This window comes from Telmatherina bonti (assembly GCF_933228915.1).
Source record: "Telmatherina bonti genome assembly, chromosome: 9".
In the NCBI taxonomy this organism is placed as follows: domain Eukaryota; kingdom Metazoa; phylum Chordata; class Actinopteri; order Atheriniformes; family Telmatherinidae; genus Telmatherina; species Telmatherina bonti.
In genome coordinates, this window is record NC_136627.1 from 34,080,302 (window position 1) to 34,097,693 (window position 17,392).

At 41.8% G+C, this 17,392-nt stretch overlaps 1 protein-coding gene across 1 annotated transcript in view; it reads right to left on the minus strand.

Annotated features, from left to right (window-relative positions):
- Positions 1 to 4,277: 4,277 nt before the first annotated feature.
- Positions 4,278 to 17,392, minus strand: part of prx (periaxin) — a 30,002-nt gene continuing 16,887 nt past the window's right edge. The window contains exons 8-9 of the mRNA XM_079245865.1: positions 6,284 to 17,328; positions 4,278 to 6,091 (exon numbers count right to left, since the gene is read on the minus strand). Coding sequence (XP_079101991.1) covers positions 5,814 to 6,091; positions 6,284 to 17,328 — 11,323 coding nt within the window. The 3' untranslated portion in view covers positions 4,278 to 5,813. The remainder of the gene's footprint in view (positions 6,092 to 6,283; positions 17,329 to 17,392) is intronic.

Below are 17,392 nucleotides of genomic sequence, written 5' to 3' on the forward strand. Positions count from 1 at the left end.
CCTCCCGTCAGACCATCGGCCCTGCGCCGATTCCTGGAACACAAGGCCCAGGCTCGGAGGCCCCGAATCAGAGGCAGGTCTCCCAGACCCAATTCCAGTCGGCTGGGGAAGGGCAGGGAGGATCTGGAGCACTTCTGCAGCATCTCCCGCGTAGAGCCCGACATGTTCAGGCAGGGGTAGTTGTTGTTGTTATTCTGCTGGAGCATGGTGCTGGCTGTTGGCCTCATCTATGTTTAATGGTTTATCCTCTCTTATATTTTAATAAAATGCAGCTTGCCAGGTTGAGCTGAATTCTCATTTATGGGAGGGAAGGCTTACATGATCAAGAGTCTATTTCCGATTCAGAGGCCGACAGCTCAAACGTTAGAAGATCATCGTTTAGACAAAACGCTTGGAGCATTATGATGCGGGTGAAGTCGGCTCAAAAACTTCTCACTGATGGACTGTGACATGAGTAAAAGGAAAAGACCGAAGCATCTCGCTCCTTTTTTTACTGTCACATCTTCACCATCTAGTCCAATGAAACAAACAAACAAAAAAAAAACTGAATTATTAGTTTTCTTGACAGAACACCAGAGTTGTTCTCATTTACAGCTCCTTCGCTGCAAGAGTCTTCAGACGAAGAGGAGAAACACGGAGGTCACATGTCCTCCTGTCAGCAGTGATGAGAGGAAAGGTAATGACAAGTTTGTTGTCTTCCACACCGATGATCAGCGACGCCGTCTTCAGAGCCTCGGTGTCCTCCCTGTTGACTCAGCTGTCACATAATAAGCTGCAGAAGAATGGGACAAAACAAGGAAATTATAGACTCAAAAATACCAAATTAAATTGGAGAATGTGATTTAGTTCCACTTTGTTTTGGCTCACAGACAGTTTTATTTGGACTGTGAGACTTTTAAAGGTCATACATCTAAATTAAAGTGTTTATTTCCATATAATTCCTACAAAACCAGACATTATTTGTATCAGTTAGATTAATGACCTCACAAAATCAGCAGAAACATTAAAAATGAAACAAAAATCCATGGATAGTAGTTAACTGAAAGGATGTAACCAGAAATGCCTCGTGTGCAGCAGAATCAGGAATGGGCCACGTATGCCTGCTCATATCAGCAGGAAGATGAAAGTAACCATCAAAACCAGTATCCCGAGACAAAATGTCCTGGAAAAGGAGCTAATCGATGATGGGTGCTCCTCACCTGATTGGATGCTCCAGAGTCGCCAGTCCAGGCTTTGGATGAAGTGTCCTTTACTTAACGTCCCTCTGCGTCCTTATTGTTTACAGATCAAGCCGCTGTGGAGCATCCTGAAGTGGGATCAGCGCCACCACACCATCCCAGTCGGCCTGTACCAGTGATGCTGCAAATCTAATCTAAACACCCATCTGGTCATCATTGCTACGTTTGGAAAGGAGACCAAGCAGCTGAGGGTCTTCCATCAGGGGCCGCTGCGCATCGGCTCCGCGCCGCATCGTACCGCAGTAGCCTCCGGTGTGCTCAGCGAGCAGGATGACGAAGAGCTCATTTCACTTGCAGCCCACTCACTGCTAGGAGGCGTGATTCGTGCCACGCAGGCGGGGAGCGGAACTATGGGGGGTTGTTAGTGCCACGCGTGGCCAAGGGTTGGGTTTTATCAGTTCAGCCTGCAGATTTGTTATAAACGTTCAGTCCCGTGCTTTATCTGAACCATGGTGTTTTCTGGAAAATGTACATTTTATTTAACCTCCTGAAACATTTATTCTGGCTGCATATTAAATGTTTCCTGTATGGGATGAGTGGGATTCAGTCAACAGAAAAACATTAGTCGAAATAAGAATAGATCAGGTGTGAATAAAAAAAAAAAAAAACTAAAAAAAAAAAACTATGTTTCAAAATGGTTCAGTTTAATGAAATTCAGCTTCAGTTGAATGGCACCAATTCAAAACAATGTTATTTTAAGGCACAGATAGTCCAATTCACAATCCAGTATAAATAAGTTTGTTACATGAGCTAAAGTAATCTAATGTATAATAGTTGTTTGTATGTTAATTAAAAAACAAGAGAAGTCTTTCTAAGGAAAACTACAGATAGAATCACATTTCTTTGAATTAGTCCCCATTTTGAGCATGTACAGGATGGCAGGGCAAAGGAAAAGCTTGCTTTAAATTTTTATTACATTTATTTAATATTTGAATTTGTATTTATTTAGATATTTATTTTTAAATTTGTGTAGTTTCAGACTTTGACAGCAGTTAAATGGTCTAGCTGTTTTGTGGTGAATCAACAAGCTCTGCCGATGTGACCTTGATTGTTGTTATTTATCTTGGATTTTGGTGAGTAATATTTTAATTCTAGACCCGACAAAGAGAAAGGAGTAAAGAGGTGAAAATAGTGAAATATGAGAGGAAAGCAGGGAAGACAGAGCAAGAAGAAGAAAAAGGATGCAAAGACACGGACTTTATATTAAAAACAACCACACCAACTGTAAAGGACGCGTAATAAACGCTAAAAATGTGACTTCTTAATGAAATGGAAAGTAACCACTTTCTGAAGCTTTTATTCTGACAATATTCTTTGCACTGCAAAGGCTTTTATTTTGGCGCAGTTCCGGCAAACTTCCGGTTTCATCATCTTGTAAGCAGGAAATTGACTGTAAAAACGGAGGGAATTCGCATCAGTAATGACTTTTATACTGCAAGGCTTCGGATCTCTGATAATTAAGAACCTAGCTGGAATGTGAACAAGGTACTGCTCAGTTCTAACCATCAAACTAACTAAAATAATTCTGAAACATAAGTACGCTTCAATATCGTCTGGCTGGGTTAGTTACACCAACTATACAACCACAACAGAAAAAATAGCTGCTACACCTGTAGAGAAATTGAACAGCTTCTATAAGGAAACAAAGCAGACAATGATAAGGAGCACCGAGAAGACAAACTGAGAAAAAGAGGAATAGCAACATGAATAACAAAAAGCTCCCTTTTAATAGGATGGAAAAATCCCAACAAAACCAAAACTAGGAAGTATATCCATATGTCTCAACCTTCCATATCTTTTTGCAAGTTTTTCTTGTTGCTGTTGTTGAAAGTTGTAGTGGGAAAGTTAAACTTTATTCCAACAAAGACTGAGCAAGAACCCAGGACTGGCCACTATATCACAACAGAACCAACTTAAAAATAAAAACAAAAGAGATTAATGTGAAAACATACAGTTGCAGTCATGATCAAATTGTCACAAGAAAATTTGTACTTTTAAAGTGGAGTTCCTGGACACAAACAATAATCAAAATAAAACTAAAACAAAATTAAAAACCATCAAATGGGACAGGCACAAGACTAACGTGAACACTGGACATAAAGAGCTCCCTGATCACCAGTGTTTGTTTGGTTTTTTTGTTCAAACAGCCACATTGGAGGTTTAAATAAATTACATACCATTGTTCAATTCATGCCATTGATCGTTAAAATGACATGAATTACCATCTGTAAATCATTGTCCTGATCAGATTGAAAACTTTTCAGGTGGTGGTGAGAAAGCATTGTGTGGCATTAACATCCAGCAGTTATCACAGTGTGAACCTTTCCATCATTAAATACATTGACAAGAACATTTAGACAGCTGGGTTACAATAGTCACCTCCGTAGTGTAGTGGCATCACATTTTCCTGCCAATGGTCACGTTCTGTTGCAACATGAAAACACAGATTAGAATATCATTTCTAGCTTCAGCTTTATCAGATGATAAAACGAGAAACTGATTAGATAAGACCATGTCTTTTCCAAATGTCTCTTAGTGTTGATGGTGATGCTGCAGTGTCTGGCTTCTCACTTCCTGCTGCTCTGTGGCACTGTTTACCCCTCATATATGTCTGCCCTCACATACACACATCCCTCAGTTTACGTTTAACAGCGTCATAACACAAGATGAATATTGGAAATCACACACCTACGATGGAAAGACGTCATGTACTCTTGTTCAGTAAGCTCCATTTGCTCAAGTCTTCCCTCTTGAGAATCTTTACTAATCCTGATTTTTGTGTTTTGTGTCTGTTTTCTGATCTAATGGAAAGATGACCAAAATATTCCTGAAAATCCTCTGAGATGGAGTTTTTTTTTCCCTTTGCAGCCATTATTGTGTTTTAAATTTCAGCCAAAGTGAGAAAGCAATAATGACTTTGCAATGTTTAAAAGGTGAGAAAGATACAACTGTACAGTGTGTACAAACACACGTCAACGTGCCTCCAACTTTCCATGACTCATTGTGGCGGCCAGAACAAAACAGCAGGAAACATTTCTGTGTGAATCTTATTTTATTTAACATTTTAAACATCATTCTTTCCAATGCAGCTTTGACAAAACACTTGGCACCTAAACTCTTAAAGTCTAGAAGAAACGCAGACTTAATTAAATCAGAAGGTAGAAATCTCTATACACATTCAGTAGTTACCACTCAGTGCGTGTTATACTTTGACGTGTCATTTTTATCTATTTCCCGCCTGTCAAACAGTGAAAGTGTTAAAGGGGGGAGATTTATCTGCAGTTTTCATGCATTTTATCACACAGTTTCATTCCACCTACAAACCAAGCAAAGTAACCCAGATAAAATAAAAACAATGATGCTAATTCTTAACCATCCTGCAAAACCAAGACAAAGTACGAGTTGTTCTCAAATGGCAACACAATGCATCCTTTCTTCCATCTCCAAGCATATTTACTTCAAAAGGAAGACTGCAAACTAAAGGGTTAAGGCACTTAACGTAAATACCTGTTTTTTTTTCCTATTCTTTTGCATATTTATTTCAAAGCAGCTTATTTAAGGCGTTTTAAGCCAAAGAAATCCTGTTTCGATTCTCAATCTTCTGTCAATAATTTGAGCTTGTACACAAGATGAAGGCTCGCCACTCCTTAACTAGTCTCATTGCAGCAGCCTTGCAGAAACTAAACGTGGTTGTTTCACTTCTAAACTCTGCAGATTTCCTTGTTTCAATCCCCTCAAATTCCTGCCAGCTCATTGCTGATGTTGTAAAAATCAAGAATTTGCAAAAAAGTTTTGAAAAAATACACCAGCACACTCGGGTCTCTGGAAGCTGAAGCATCCGTCCACCAGATAAACAGTGGTGAACTTTTCAGGCAGCAGACAGCAAATACATGAATATGTAATGGATTAGCAGCAGGTCGGTCAAAATGTTTGAGAACAATCTGCATCCAGAAGGTCACAGGTTTGATCCCAACAGCAGAGAAAGTACAGTGCGCCTATGTGATGAACTCAGCTTAAATGCCTTCAGTATAAATCTATAGCAGAAAATTAGGCTATAATATCAAAAAGCTCACACAAAAATATTATTTCTCCTCCTGACTCGGATGAATATGAAAATAATTACATTTTGGGAAACTGCTTGAAAAATAATGTGGAGATATTTACATAAGTATTACTGTGGCCTGTACTGCGTTGTAAGTCAAACTATTGATTTGAGTAACTAATTCCAGCAAATCTCAAATACACAAACAAGAATAAATAGATGATAAAGCAACCTGACATGTTTACATTCAGAGAGAAACTCTTAAAACCAAACAAAACTGGATAAATAACTAGAACTAACAAAACTCGAAATACAGTAACAAAAAACATCACAAGTAAAATGAAAAACAGTTTATATATTACTCTGTTGCTCTAATAATGACGGTAAAGCTGGATCATACAGCCTGTTTAAACTAACTTATTAAATAGAGGTTTGGCACATTGAGGGCTGAGTTTACAAGAACACCGCAACCTGATCAGAAAACAAAAACACAATAACAAACTAATCAAAACACATTTATCAATACAGCATCCTCAGTAGTTGAAGTCTGACACCTGGCGCGTTGTTGTGGAAGATTCACCTGTTCGCGTTTCACTGGTAACCAGCTGACGAGTGATTCTGGTAGTCTTGGTCACCATGGTAACAGTGCCCTCCTCCGTGGAGGAGGTGTGGTGCTCCTCAGACATTTGCTGTGTGGCGAAGTCAAGACCGGAGGTGTGCAGGCAGAATGACCCCGAGACGTCGACCTCGCCCCCCACCTCACCCCGCCGCTGAGCCCGAGGAGAGCTCTCCGGTGTTATTTGGAGGAAGCCTGTTGGGAGGAGGAGAGGAAAGAAAGAGAGTGGAAAGGGAAGGGCATGAAAAAGAGAAGAGGATGAGAGGAGGAATCAAGAAGAAAGAAACTTAGTCTGATATAGCAAAGACAAAACAGGAGACGGTGCGTTAATCATCACGTGGAAGACAGAAGCAAGAAGAATTCTGTGAATGAAAAACATCTTGTTACCAGAGGAGTGAGGCTTCAAGGTGATCTTCGGGACCTTGAACCAGGGTGAGGACTCTCTTTCCTCAGTCTCTCTGCTTCTGCTCTCCATCTCGCTCCACATTTGAACCTTTGTTGACCTGAACTCGGTGCTAAAAACATCGGGCGACTCGGAGCTGTCCCTGTCCAGCATTTCTGACCTGGCGTGAGAAGACACCACGTCTTTGGAAGATTCTGTTGTGGAGTCCGTAACCAGCTTTTTGTCTGGTTTTACGTTGACGTCTCCTCTCTCCATTCTGGGTGGTGAATCCTTGCCAGCTTTTGGGCTTGTGTCTGTGACCTCCTCCCCTGTGGCCATCTTGCTGTATGGACTGGTGAACTCCACCTTTGGAAATTTGATTTTACCACTAAGTGTCCCTTTATCTTCCCTTGAGCCCTTGTTTGGACTTGCATGTTTTTCTCCGTTGAGACTTGAACTTGGACTTTTGCCTTTGGCAGTGACATCAAATGACCCTGATTTTCCAGAAGAAAATGAAACTTTGGGCATCTTAATCTTTCCTCCCTTTGACTTCTCCTCATCCTCTCCATCTTTTTCTCCACTCACTGCAGCTGATTTATCTTTGGATTTACCAAAACTTGGCTTCATTTTGATTTTGGGCAACTTCACTTTAACATCCTCTGCGTCAGCTCCCGCTTTGGTTTCCTCCTTCTGGCTGTCTTTGTTTGCAGCAGCTTCATCTGCTTCAGGAGGGTTCACCAGGACAAACACAGCTTTCTTTACTTTGGGCATTTTTGGACCTTCATACTGAATTTCTGGCCCGTAGACAATTTTTCCCTCAGGAGAGGACATGGAGGGTAATGGTACACCAAACTTGGGGATTTTGATTTTTTTGCCCTTCTCCGTTTGGTCGTCATCTTCCTCTTGTGACGTACCAATGTCAAACTCTATGTCTGGTATCCTGGGAACTTTGATTTCTGAGTGGCCTCCCGCTCCTCCTGTTCCAGTTGTCAGACCAGCACATGGTAGCGAAACTTCAGGTGTTTGGAGGTTGACGCGACTTTTCTCATCTGATTCTTCATCACTGCCTGGTTTTGCTTCAGCTGATCCATCTCCACCAGTTTTTTTCTTTCCTTTTCCAATCTTGAATTTTTTTCCTTTCATTTTGGGACCCTTTACTTTTCCGCTGGCTCCGGATGCATTCAGATCCACGGCAGGTAGCTCGTCTTTCTTCTTGTCCTTTTTCCCCTCTCCTCTAGAAAGTCCTATATCGAGCTCCAGATCTCCTTTTGGACTTTTGATATCTATTGTTGGCATTTTTAGTTTCAGAGCTCTGTGCTCTCCTTCAACATGCAAACCAGCTGTGTCTACGTCTGAGGTAACTCCTTGTGGTCCTTTCAGCTTTCCTTCCCCTTCAACACTTGGTAAGTTGATTTCTCCTTTTCCATGTTTAACATCCGGACCTGGAACTTCTTTACCTTCAGTTTTACCTTTTGGAAGTGAAATATCAACTTTTGGCATCTTTATATGTGGAAGTTGGATGACTCCCCCATCTGCCTCCATTTTGTGTGCAGGTGTGTCAATATGTACTTTTCCTGTAGGGATAGATTTGTCAACATTTGGTATTTTGATTTGCCCTCCATCTCCCTTTACATCAACCTCTGGACGTTTGATGGAAGTTGTTCCTTTTGGAAGAGTGATGTCAACTTTTGGCATATTAAACTTTCCGCCCTCAACCTCTGTATCAGGATCCGGACATTCAGTCTTTCCTTTTGGCAGAGAAACATCTAAATGTGGCATTTTGAATTTGCCTCCCTCAATTTCCAGCTCTGTTCCTTCAGCTTTTCCAGGTTTTCCTTTAGGTTGGGAGATGTCAACATTTGGCATTTTCATGTGGGGCATTTTGAGTTTCCCTCTCACATCTCCCATCTTCAGCTCTGGACCTTCAGTTTTCCCTTTCGGCAATGAAATATCAGCTGAAGGCATACTGATATGCGGCATCTTAAATTTCTCCCCTTCTCCTTTAATTTCCATCTCCGCACCAGCTTTTCCTTTAGGCAAAGACAAATCGACATTCAGCATTTTCATATGCGGCATTTTGAATGTTCCTCCCACGTCTCCCTTCATTTCAACATCTGGACCTTCAATCTTCCCTTTAGGCAGTGAAATGTCAACTGAAGGCATTTTCACATACGGTGCTTTGAACTTCTCTTCATCTCTTCGTATTTCAACAGTGGGACCTTCAATTCTCCCTTTGGGTAGTGAAATGTCAGCAGAAGGCATGCTGATGTGTGGCTTCTTAAAGTTTCCTCTTTCTCCTTTCACCTCTGGACCTTCAATTTTTACCTTGGGCAGAGAGATATCAACATCTGGCATTTTCCAAGAAGGTATTTGGAATTTCCCACTAGAGTTTCCCTCCATCTCCACTTCTGGCCCTTCAACTTTTCCTTTGGGAAGTGAGATATCAACCGAAGGCATGCTGATGTGTGGCATCTTGAATTTTCCACCTTTTCCTTTGATTTCAACCTCTGGACCTTCAATCTTTCCCTTGGGCAGAGAGATATCAATATCTGGCATTTCCATGAGAGGCATTTTGATTCTTTCTCCTCCTTGGACATCCATCTCAGTTTCAGGAAGCTCAGTGCCTTTGAGTTTTCCTTTTGGAAGAGTGATGTCAATATTGGGCATCTTGAACGTCCCGTCAGCATTACCCTCTATCTCAACTTCTTGGACTTCAGTCCTTACTTTTGGGAGATTTATGTCAACATGTGGCATCTTGAACATTCCTCCACGTTCAGCTTCAACATCTGGTCCTTCTAATTTTCCAGACTTTCCTTTAATGTCAATTTCAGGCATTTTGATACCAGGCATTTTAATTTTGCCACCATATCCTCCTACATCTACATCTGGACGATCAATTTTTCCTGATTTTCCTTTTGGTAAGGTTATATCAACAGCTGGTATTTTGACATATGGCATTTTGAATTTGCCTTCATCAACACCTGCTTCAACTTCTGGTGCATGAAGATCTCCAGATTTACCTTTTGGAAGGGACATTTCTATCATTGGCATTGTTATTTGAGGCATCCTGAATTTTCCTTCACCGCCTTTTAGCTCCACATCTGGTCCCTCAATCTTTTGGGACTTTCCTTTTGGCAGGGACACATCCAGGTCTATTTTGGGAAGGGAAACATCAATTTTTGGCATCTTGGGGATTTTAAGGCTTCCTTCATAACCTTTAATATCAGCTTCTGAAACATCCACTTCTGCTTTGGGGAGAAGGACCTCAGCCTCTGGTGTTTTTGCTGCTGGTAGTGACAGCTCCACAGATGGCATTTTGATTTTGGCTTTACCTTCTACTTCGCCACTTGGCTTACTTAAATCTTTTTCTTTTGAGTCAAATCCTGACATGGAAAATTTTGGCAACTTGACAGTGACATCGGGTGCATGGAATCCCCCTTTTCCTTCCATATTTGCTTCCACTTTAGCATCAGCCTCTCCCTCTGGGAGTTGAACTTTTGGTGATGATCTCTTGAACTTGGGGAATTTCAGTTTGTATTTTGACTTGTTGCCTGAGCTTTCAGCATCGAAGTCTGGTTTAACAACTTCAGCCTTTCCCTTTTTTGTTTTGACATCTACATCAGGACCAGACACCGATACATCCACGTCTTTTCTAGATATTCCAAAAGAAGGTATTTTGATTTTAGCTTTTTTCACCTTGACTTTTCCATCTCCATCAAACTCTACTGATGGTGCCCTAATCTCCCCTTCTGCATGTGGAAGATTGAGGAAAGCGTCTTGCTTTGGTCCTATTTCTAATCCGCCGCTCTTTGACTTTCCACCAAACCTGGGGAGAGTGAAACTAGGTACTTTAACGGAGACATCAGGCAGATCAAAGCTACCCCCAGAAGAAGGCCTACCCCCTTCTGCTTTTAGAAGCTCCACTTCAACATCATCATTTTTAGGTTTTTTAATGCCAAAATCTAGATCCACTTTTGGTGCAGAGATGTCAACCGTCGGTAGTTTAACTGTGGGAAGTTTCAGGGATGCACCTGGACCTTCTATGCCACCTGTCTCTATGTCTTTACCAGTAACTTTCAGCTTGCCAGGTTTGATATCTCCTTTGAGACCTGACATTTTCAAATCACCTGATATATCAGGGCCACTGGTCTCCACATTGAGGCCTTTGTCTTTTACTCCAGACGATAGGCCGATGTCAAATTTGGGCACATTTATGTCAAGACTTGGCATGTGAAGTCCTCCACTCTTTTTATCAACTTCAACTTTCGGCATTTCAAACTTTCCCTTTCCAGAAGGCCCTTGAATATCCATATCTCCTTCCACTTTTCCCTCTGAAAGTGAAATATCAACAGCTGGTATGGTGATCTTTCCCCCCTTCATCTTTGGTCCTTCCAGCGAGATGTCACCTTCTGGCAGGTTCATTTTCGGAAGTGAAATATCCACCATTGGCATTTTAAATTTACCTCCTTTTACTTCTGGACCCTTGATGTCGAGGCCAGTTGCTGTTTTTCCACCAGAAAGTGAAATATCAACATCAGGCATGTTGACTTTTCCACCTCTAACTTCAGGACCTTCCATTTGTGGTCCCTTTACTTTCAATTTAGAGAGAGAGCTTCCTGGCATTTGAAATTTGCCACCTTTCCCAGCATGTCCTTCAAGTTCAATGTCTCCATGTGCTTTTCCTTTTGGGAGTGACATATCAATATCAGGCATCTGAATCTTCCCTGTATTAATGTCCGGGCCTTGTATATTGATGTCACCTTCTGGGAGACTCATCTTTGGTAAAGAAACATCAAACTTTGGCAACTTGAACTTACAACCCTTCAACTCCGGGCCCTCAAAATTTAAGTCACCCTCGACTTTTTCTTTGGGAAGTGAAATATCAACAGCTGGCAAGTCAATATTCCCTCCACCAACCTCAGGGCCCTTAAGGCTGAGGTCTACTTCAGGAGGTTTCACTTTGGGAAGGGAAGCATCACTCCTTAGCTCAGGCCCATGAATATCAACATCCGCTCCCTTTGCTTTGATTATAGGAAGAGAGATATCCAAAGAAGGCATGTGAAACTTGCTTCCTTTACCAGTGTCCATATCAATATCCACATCTGTCTTTGTCTTTGGGAGGGAAATATCGACAGTAGGCTTTCCAATCTTTCCTTTCACTTCAGGGCCTTTCACTTCTGTATCAATCTTTGGAAGACCCACTTTTGGTAAAGAAACATCTAGCTTAGGCATTTTGAATTTTCCCCCTTTCACTTCAGGACCTTCAATGTTGACGTCAACCTCAGCCTTTCCTTTGGGAACTGAAACATCAACAGCTGGGATTTTAAGCTCTTTCCCTTTCACTTCAGGACCCTCAAGACTGACGTCAATCTCAGGAGCTTTTACTTTGGGTAGTGAAACATCAAGGGATGGCACGTTTAGTTTTCCACCTTTCACTTCAGGACCCTCAATATTGATCTCTGGTCCCTTTGCTTTAATTTTAGGGAGATTAATGTCAATAGATGGCATGTGGAACTTGCCTCCTTTGCCAGATTTAATGTCTGCACTCGATTTTCCTTTGGGAAGGGATAGGTCAATATCTGGCATCTCAATCTTCCCTCCCTTTATGTTTGGACCTTTAAGTTTGAGATCAGCTTCTGGAAGATTCCCTTTGGGCAAGGAGACATCAAATGTTGGCGTTTTGAGTTTACTTCCTTTTATCTCAGGTCTTTCTTTATGAATATCACCTCTAAATGTTCCTTCTGGAACTGAAACACCCCCTTTAAGTTCAGGTCCAGCAACCTCAACATCAGGTCCTTTCACCTTCATTTTAGGAAGAGAGATATCAATTGAGGGCATGTGAAACTTGCCTCTTTTTCCACTCTGTCCCTCAGTATCAACATCCACCTTTACTTTTCCTTCAGGGAGTGAGATCTCACTGGTTGGTACTTCAATTTTTCCTTTAACATCTGGTCCTTCAACTTTGACATTGCCCTCTGGTAAACTCAACTTTGGAAGAGAAACATTGATGTTGGGCATTTTAAATTTCCCTCCTTTAACCTCTGGACCTTCAATTCCGAGGTCAGCATCAACTTTTCCTTTTGGAAGTGAGAGGTCCACATCAGGCATATTGATATTGCCACCCTGAAGTTCAGGACCTTCAATATTTATCTCTGAGCCCTTGGCTTTAAATTTAGGAAGAGAAATGTCAAGTGTTGGCATATGAAATTTGCCACTTTTCCCAGCATGTCCTTCCAGTTCAATATCTTCTTTTGCTTTTCCTTTTGGGAGTGACATATCAATATCAGGCATCTGAATCTTCCCTGTATTAATGTCCGGGCCTCGTATATTGATGTCACCTTCTGGGAGACTCATCTTTGGTAAAGAAACATCAAACTTTGGCAACTTGAACTTACAACCCTTCAACTCCGGGCCCTCAAAATTTAAGTCACCCTCGACTTTTTCTTTGGGAAGTGAAATATCAACAGCTGGCAAGTCAATATTCCCTCCACCAACCTCAGGGCCCTTAAGGCTGAGGTCTACTTCAGGAGGTTTCACTTTGGGAAGGGAAGCATCACTCCTTAGCTCAGGCCCATGAATATCAACATCCGCTCCCTTTGCTTTGATTTTAGGAAGAGAGATATCCAAAGAAGGCATGTGAAACTTGCTTCCTTTACCAGTGTCCATATCAATATCCACATCTGTCTTTGTCTTTGGGAGGGAAATATCGACAGTAGGCTTTCCAATCTTTCCTTTCACTTCAGGGCCTTTCACTTCTGTATCAATCTTTGGAAGACCCACTTTTGGTAAAGAAACATCTAGCTTAGGCATTTTGAATTTTCCCCCTTTCACTTCAGGACCTTCAATGTTGACGTCAACCTCAGCCTTTCCTTTGGGAACTGAAACATCAACAGCTGGGATTTTAAGCTCTTTCCCTTTCACTTCAGGACCCTCAAGACTGATGTCAATCCCAGGAGCTTTTACTTTGGGCAGGGAAACATCAAGGGATGGCACGTTTAGTTTTCCACCTTTCACTTCAGGACCCTCAATATTGATCTCTGGTCCTTTTGCTTTAATTTTAGGAAGATTAATGTCAATAGATGGCATGTGGAACTTGCCTCCTTTGCCAGGTTTAATGTCTGCACTCGATTTTCCTTTAGGAAGGGATAGGTCAATATCTGGCATCTCAATCTTCCCTCCCTTTATGTTTGGACCTTTAAGTTTGAGATCAGCTTCTGGAAGATTCCCTTTGGGCAAGGAGACATCTGATGTTGGCATTTTAAACTTACAGACCTTCACCTCAGGCAATTCAATTTCAATGTCACCCTCAGCTTTTCCCTTTGGGAATGAAATGTCAAAAGTTGGAACGTTAAATTTTCGTCCTTTATGATCAGAGCCTGAAACATTTAGGTCACCTTCAATTTCTGCTTCAGGCAGAGTAATGTCACTTTTAAATTTAGACTCTTCAATATCAACGTCAGCTCCCTTAGTTTTTATCTTAGATATAGAGATGTCACAGGAGGGCACATTAAACTTGCTTCCTTTCAGGTTACTCCCCTCAACATCAACTCCTCCTGTAAGCTTTCCTTCTGGTTGTGAAATCTCAACGTCTGGTATTTCCATATTGCCTTCTGGCATCTTTGTCTTTGGAAGGGAAATATCAAATTTGGGCATTTTGAATTTTCCTTCTTTTACTTCGGGACCCTCAACATTGAGGTCAATCTCTGCCTTTCCTTTCGGAAGTGAAATGTCAATGCTCGGCGTGTTGATTTTTCCTCCTTTGAGTTCAGGACTCTCTATATTGACCTCTGGCCCTTTAGCTTTCACTTTAGGTAGAGAGAAATCGACAGAAGGTATATGGAACTTCCCTCCTTTGCTACCGTGCCCATCAATTTCAATCCCTCCCTCCATTTTTCCTTTTGCGACTGAGAGATCGATGTCTGGCAACTCAACCTTTCTACCCTTCAAGTCAGGTCCTTTTAATTTACTATCTCCTTCAGGAAAGTTTACTTTTGGCAATGAAATATCAAATTTTGGCATCTTTATCTTTGCTCCTTTTCCTTCAGGACCTTCAGTGCTGATGCCAACATCACCTTTTGCTTTTGGAAGTGAGATGTCAACGCCACTTTTAACATCTGGACCTTTGAAGCTGACATCTACATCAGGGGGTTTCATCTTAGGTGCTGAAACATCCACTGCTGGCATGTCAAACTTTTCACTTCCTGGTCCTTTAACGTCAACACTAACTTCTTTAGATTTTATTTTAGGTAAATTAATGTTGATTCCAGGCATGTGGAATTTGGGTCCTTTAACTGGATGACCATCTATGTCAACATCTGCCTCTATTTTCCCTTTTGGAGATGAAACATTAACAGCCGGCGCTTCCATTCTTCCTTTAATCTCTGGACCCTCCACTTTGACATTGCCCTCTGGCAGGTTCAGTTGTGGAAAACCAAAATCAAATTTGGGCATTTTGAATTTTCCCATTTTTCCCTCAGGTCCTTCGACATTAATGCCAGCTTGAACTTGTCCTTTAGGAAGTCTAGCATCATAGGCGGGTATTTCAATATTCCCATCTTTTCCAGAGTGAATGTCAATATCAATGTCTCCCTTTGCATTTCCTTTTGGAAGTGAGATGTCGATCTTTGGCATTTCAAACTTCCCACCTTTGACTTTGGGACCTTGAAAATTCACATCTCTTTCTGGTAATTTTACTCCAGGAGTGTTGATCTCTACAGATGGAAGGTCAAATTCACATCCTCTTCCCTCACCATCAACTGCAATATTTGCTTTGAATGTCCCTTGGGGAGGTGAGATGTCAATAGTTGGTGGTTTTATTTCCCCACCTTCAATTTCAGGCCCTTCAGCCTTGATATTACCTCGATTTGACTTTATTTTTGGGAGAGAGACATCAACTGAGGGCAAATGAAAATGTCCTCCTTTCTTTTTAGTTTCTGTGTCAACCTCTGCTGTTCCCTTTGAAAGAGAGATATCAATTGTAGGCATGTTCATTTTCCCTCCTTTGATCCCACTTCCTTTTAAGTCCAAAATTGCCTCTGGGGATTTTACCTTAAACTCAGGACCCTCAATGTCAATGTCTCCTTCCTGACGTTTGACTTGTGGTAGTGAAACGTCTACAGAGGGCATCTGGAACTTTCCTCCTTTGATCTCAGGACCTTCGATATTTACCTTCCCATCAGCTGATTTCATTGCAGGAAGAGAGACAGCAAAAGATGGCATGTTGAATTTTGCTCCACCTCCAACTTCGAGGCCTTCTAGTTTCACATTTCCTTCTGGAAGCTTCATTTTTGGGAGGGAGATGTCGATAGACGGCATGCTGAATTTGCCACCTTTTACTTTTCCCACAGCATCAATTTCCCCCTGAAGTGTTGGCACAGAAATGTCTGCTGATGGCAGCTCAGTGTTCTCTCCTTTAATTTCAGGTCCTTGGAAGTCAACTTCAGCTCCAGATTTTCCCACTGTGGGGAGTTTCACATTAAGTGAAGGCATTTTAAACTTCCCTCCTTTTACAGATGGACTCTCCATTTCCATGTTGCCTTCTGACTTTCCTTTTGGCAGGGATATATCAGCAGAAGGCACATGGATGTCACCTCCACACTCAAACTCAGGGCCTTCTATGTGACCCTCTGCTTGTTTCAATTTTGGCAGAGATACATCAAAAGTGGGAATCTTGAATTTGTCTTCCTTCCCAGCAAGTCCTTCCACTTCAGTCTCTCCCTTTTTTTTGCCTTTTGTTAGAGAAATGTCCATTTCTGGCATTTTAAATTTAGCACCTTTCACTTCGAGGCCTCTGTTGTCAAGTTCTACTTCGTCTGTCTTCATTTTCGGGAGTGAAATGTCAAATGATGGTAACTTAAACTTTCCTCCCTCATTATTAGTCATTCCTGCTTCACCTTTAGGAAGATGTAGGTCTACATTAGGCAACTTGAAACCCCCTTCGACTTCTCCCTCAGATGACTTCATTTTCAGGAGAGTTATGTCAAAATCGGGCATTTTAAATTTTCCATCACCCCCAACATAGTAGTCCATATCCACATCTCCACCATCGCTTTTCAACTTTGGGAGAGAGATGTCAACAGAAGGGAGACTGAATTTCCCACCACCTTCTGGACACTCAGTATCCACATCAGAACCTCCTATCTTTGGTAAGGAGATATCGACCTTTGGCATGGTGATTTTGGGCCCTTTAAAAGTGCCCTCCACCTCATCTGGAATTCTCCGTCCCGTGTTGAAATCCAAATCAACATCGGGTGCGGAGATGTCAATGGCAGGCAAGTTAATCCCTGCTTTGGCAGCACCTTCATACTCTTGGAGAGAAGAATCTGTGTTAAACTTTCCTTTTACTTTTGGTAAAGAAATATCGACTGATGGAAGTTGAATAGATGGAGCTTTCCCTGACAGATCTCCTTCCATTTTTGGTTTTGTGATGTTTGCTTCAGGGACACTAATCTTCACATCGCCTCTTATTTCTGCTTCAGGAGCTTTGATGTCAGCATGAGGGATCTTTATTCCCTCAGCTTTTACCTTGATGTCACCGTCGATCTCATCCGAATGACGTGAAAGTCGAACTTTTGGGAGTTTCAGCTTTGGCATTCGGAGTTTGGTGTCTCCTTTTCCTACATCGACATTAACTTTCCCATCACCTCCTCCTGTGATGTCCACTTTAGGAGCTTTGATTTCTGTTGTTCCCTTCACGGTGGGCAAAGATGCCTCCACTTTTCCTGAAGGGAGTGCAAACTCCACATCAGGGGGGGTAAACTTTGACCCTCTCTTCCCAGCATCTGTGTCTTTATTACCAGACAAGCTGAACTCCACTGATGGAGACTGGATGTTCACACCTGGTGGCTTCAGTTCCACAGATCCAGTTTCCAAAGTAGAACCTGATTTAGAGTGTTTGGCCTTTGGAAACATGATTCCAAACTTGTGTCCTTTTCCTTTGGTTTTCACTTTAGCTCCAGGTAATTCAGCTGGAGACAGGTGTCCCTCAAGTTGTCCTGTTTCCACGTTTCCCTCTGCTCCAGTGTAACTCTTTGTTTTCATGCGTGGAAACCTGAACGAAACAAAAACAGTAATGAACTAAAAAAGTCACATTATGTTAAATATTCTGGAAAGGG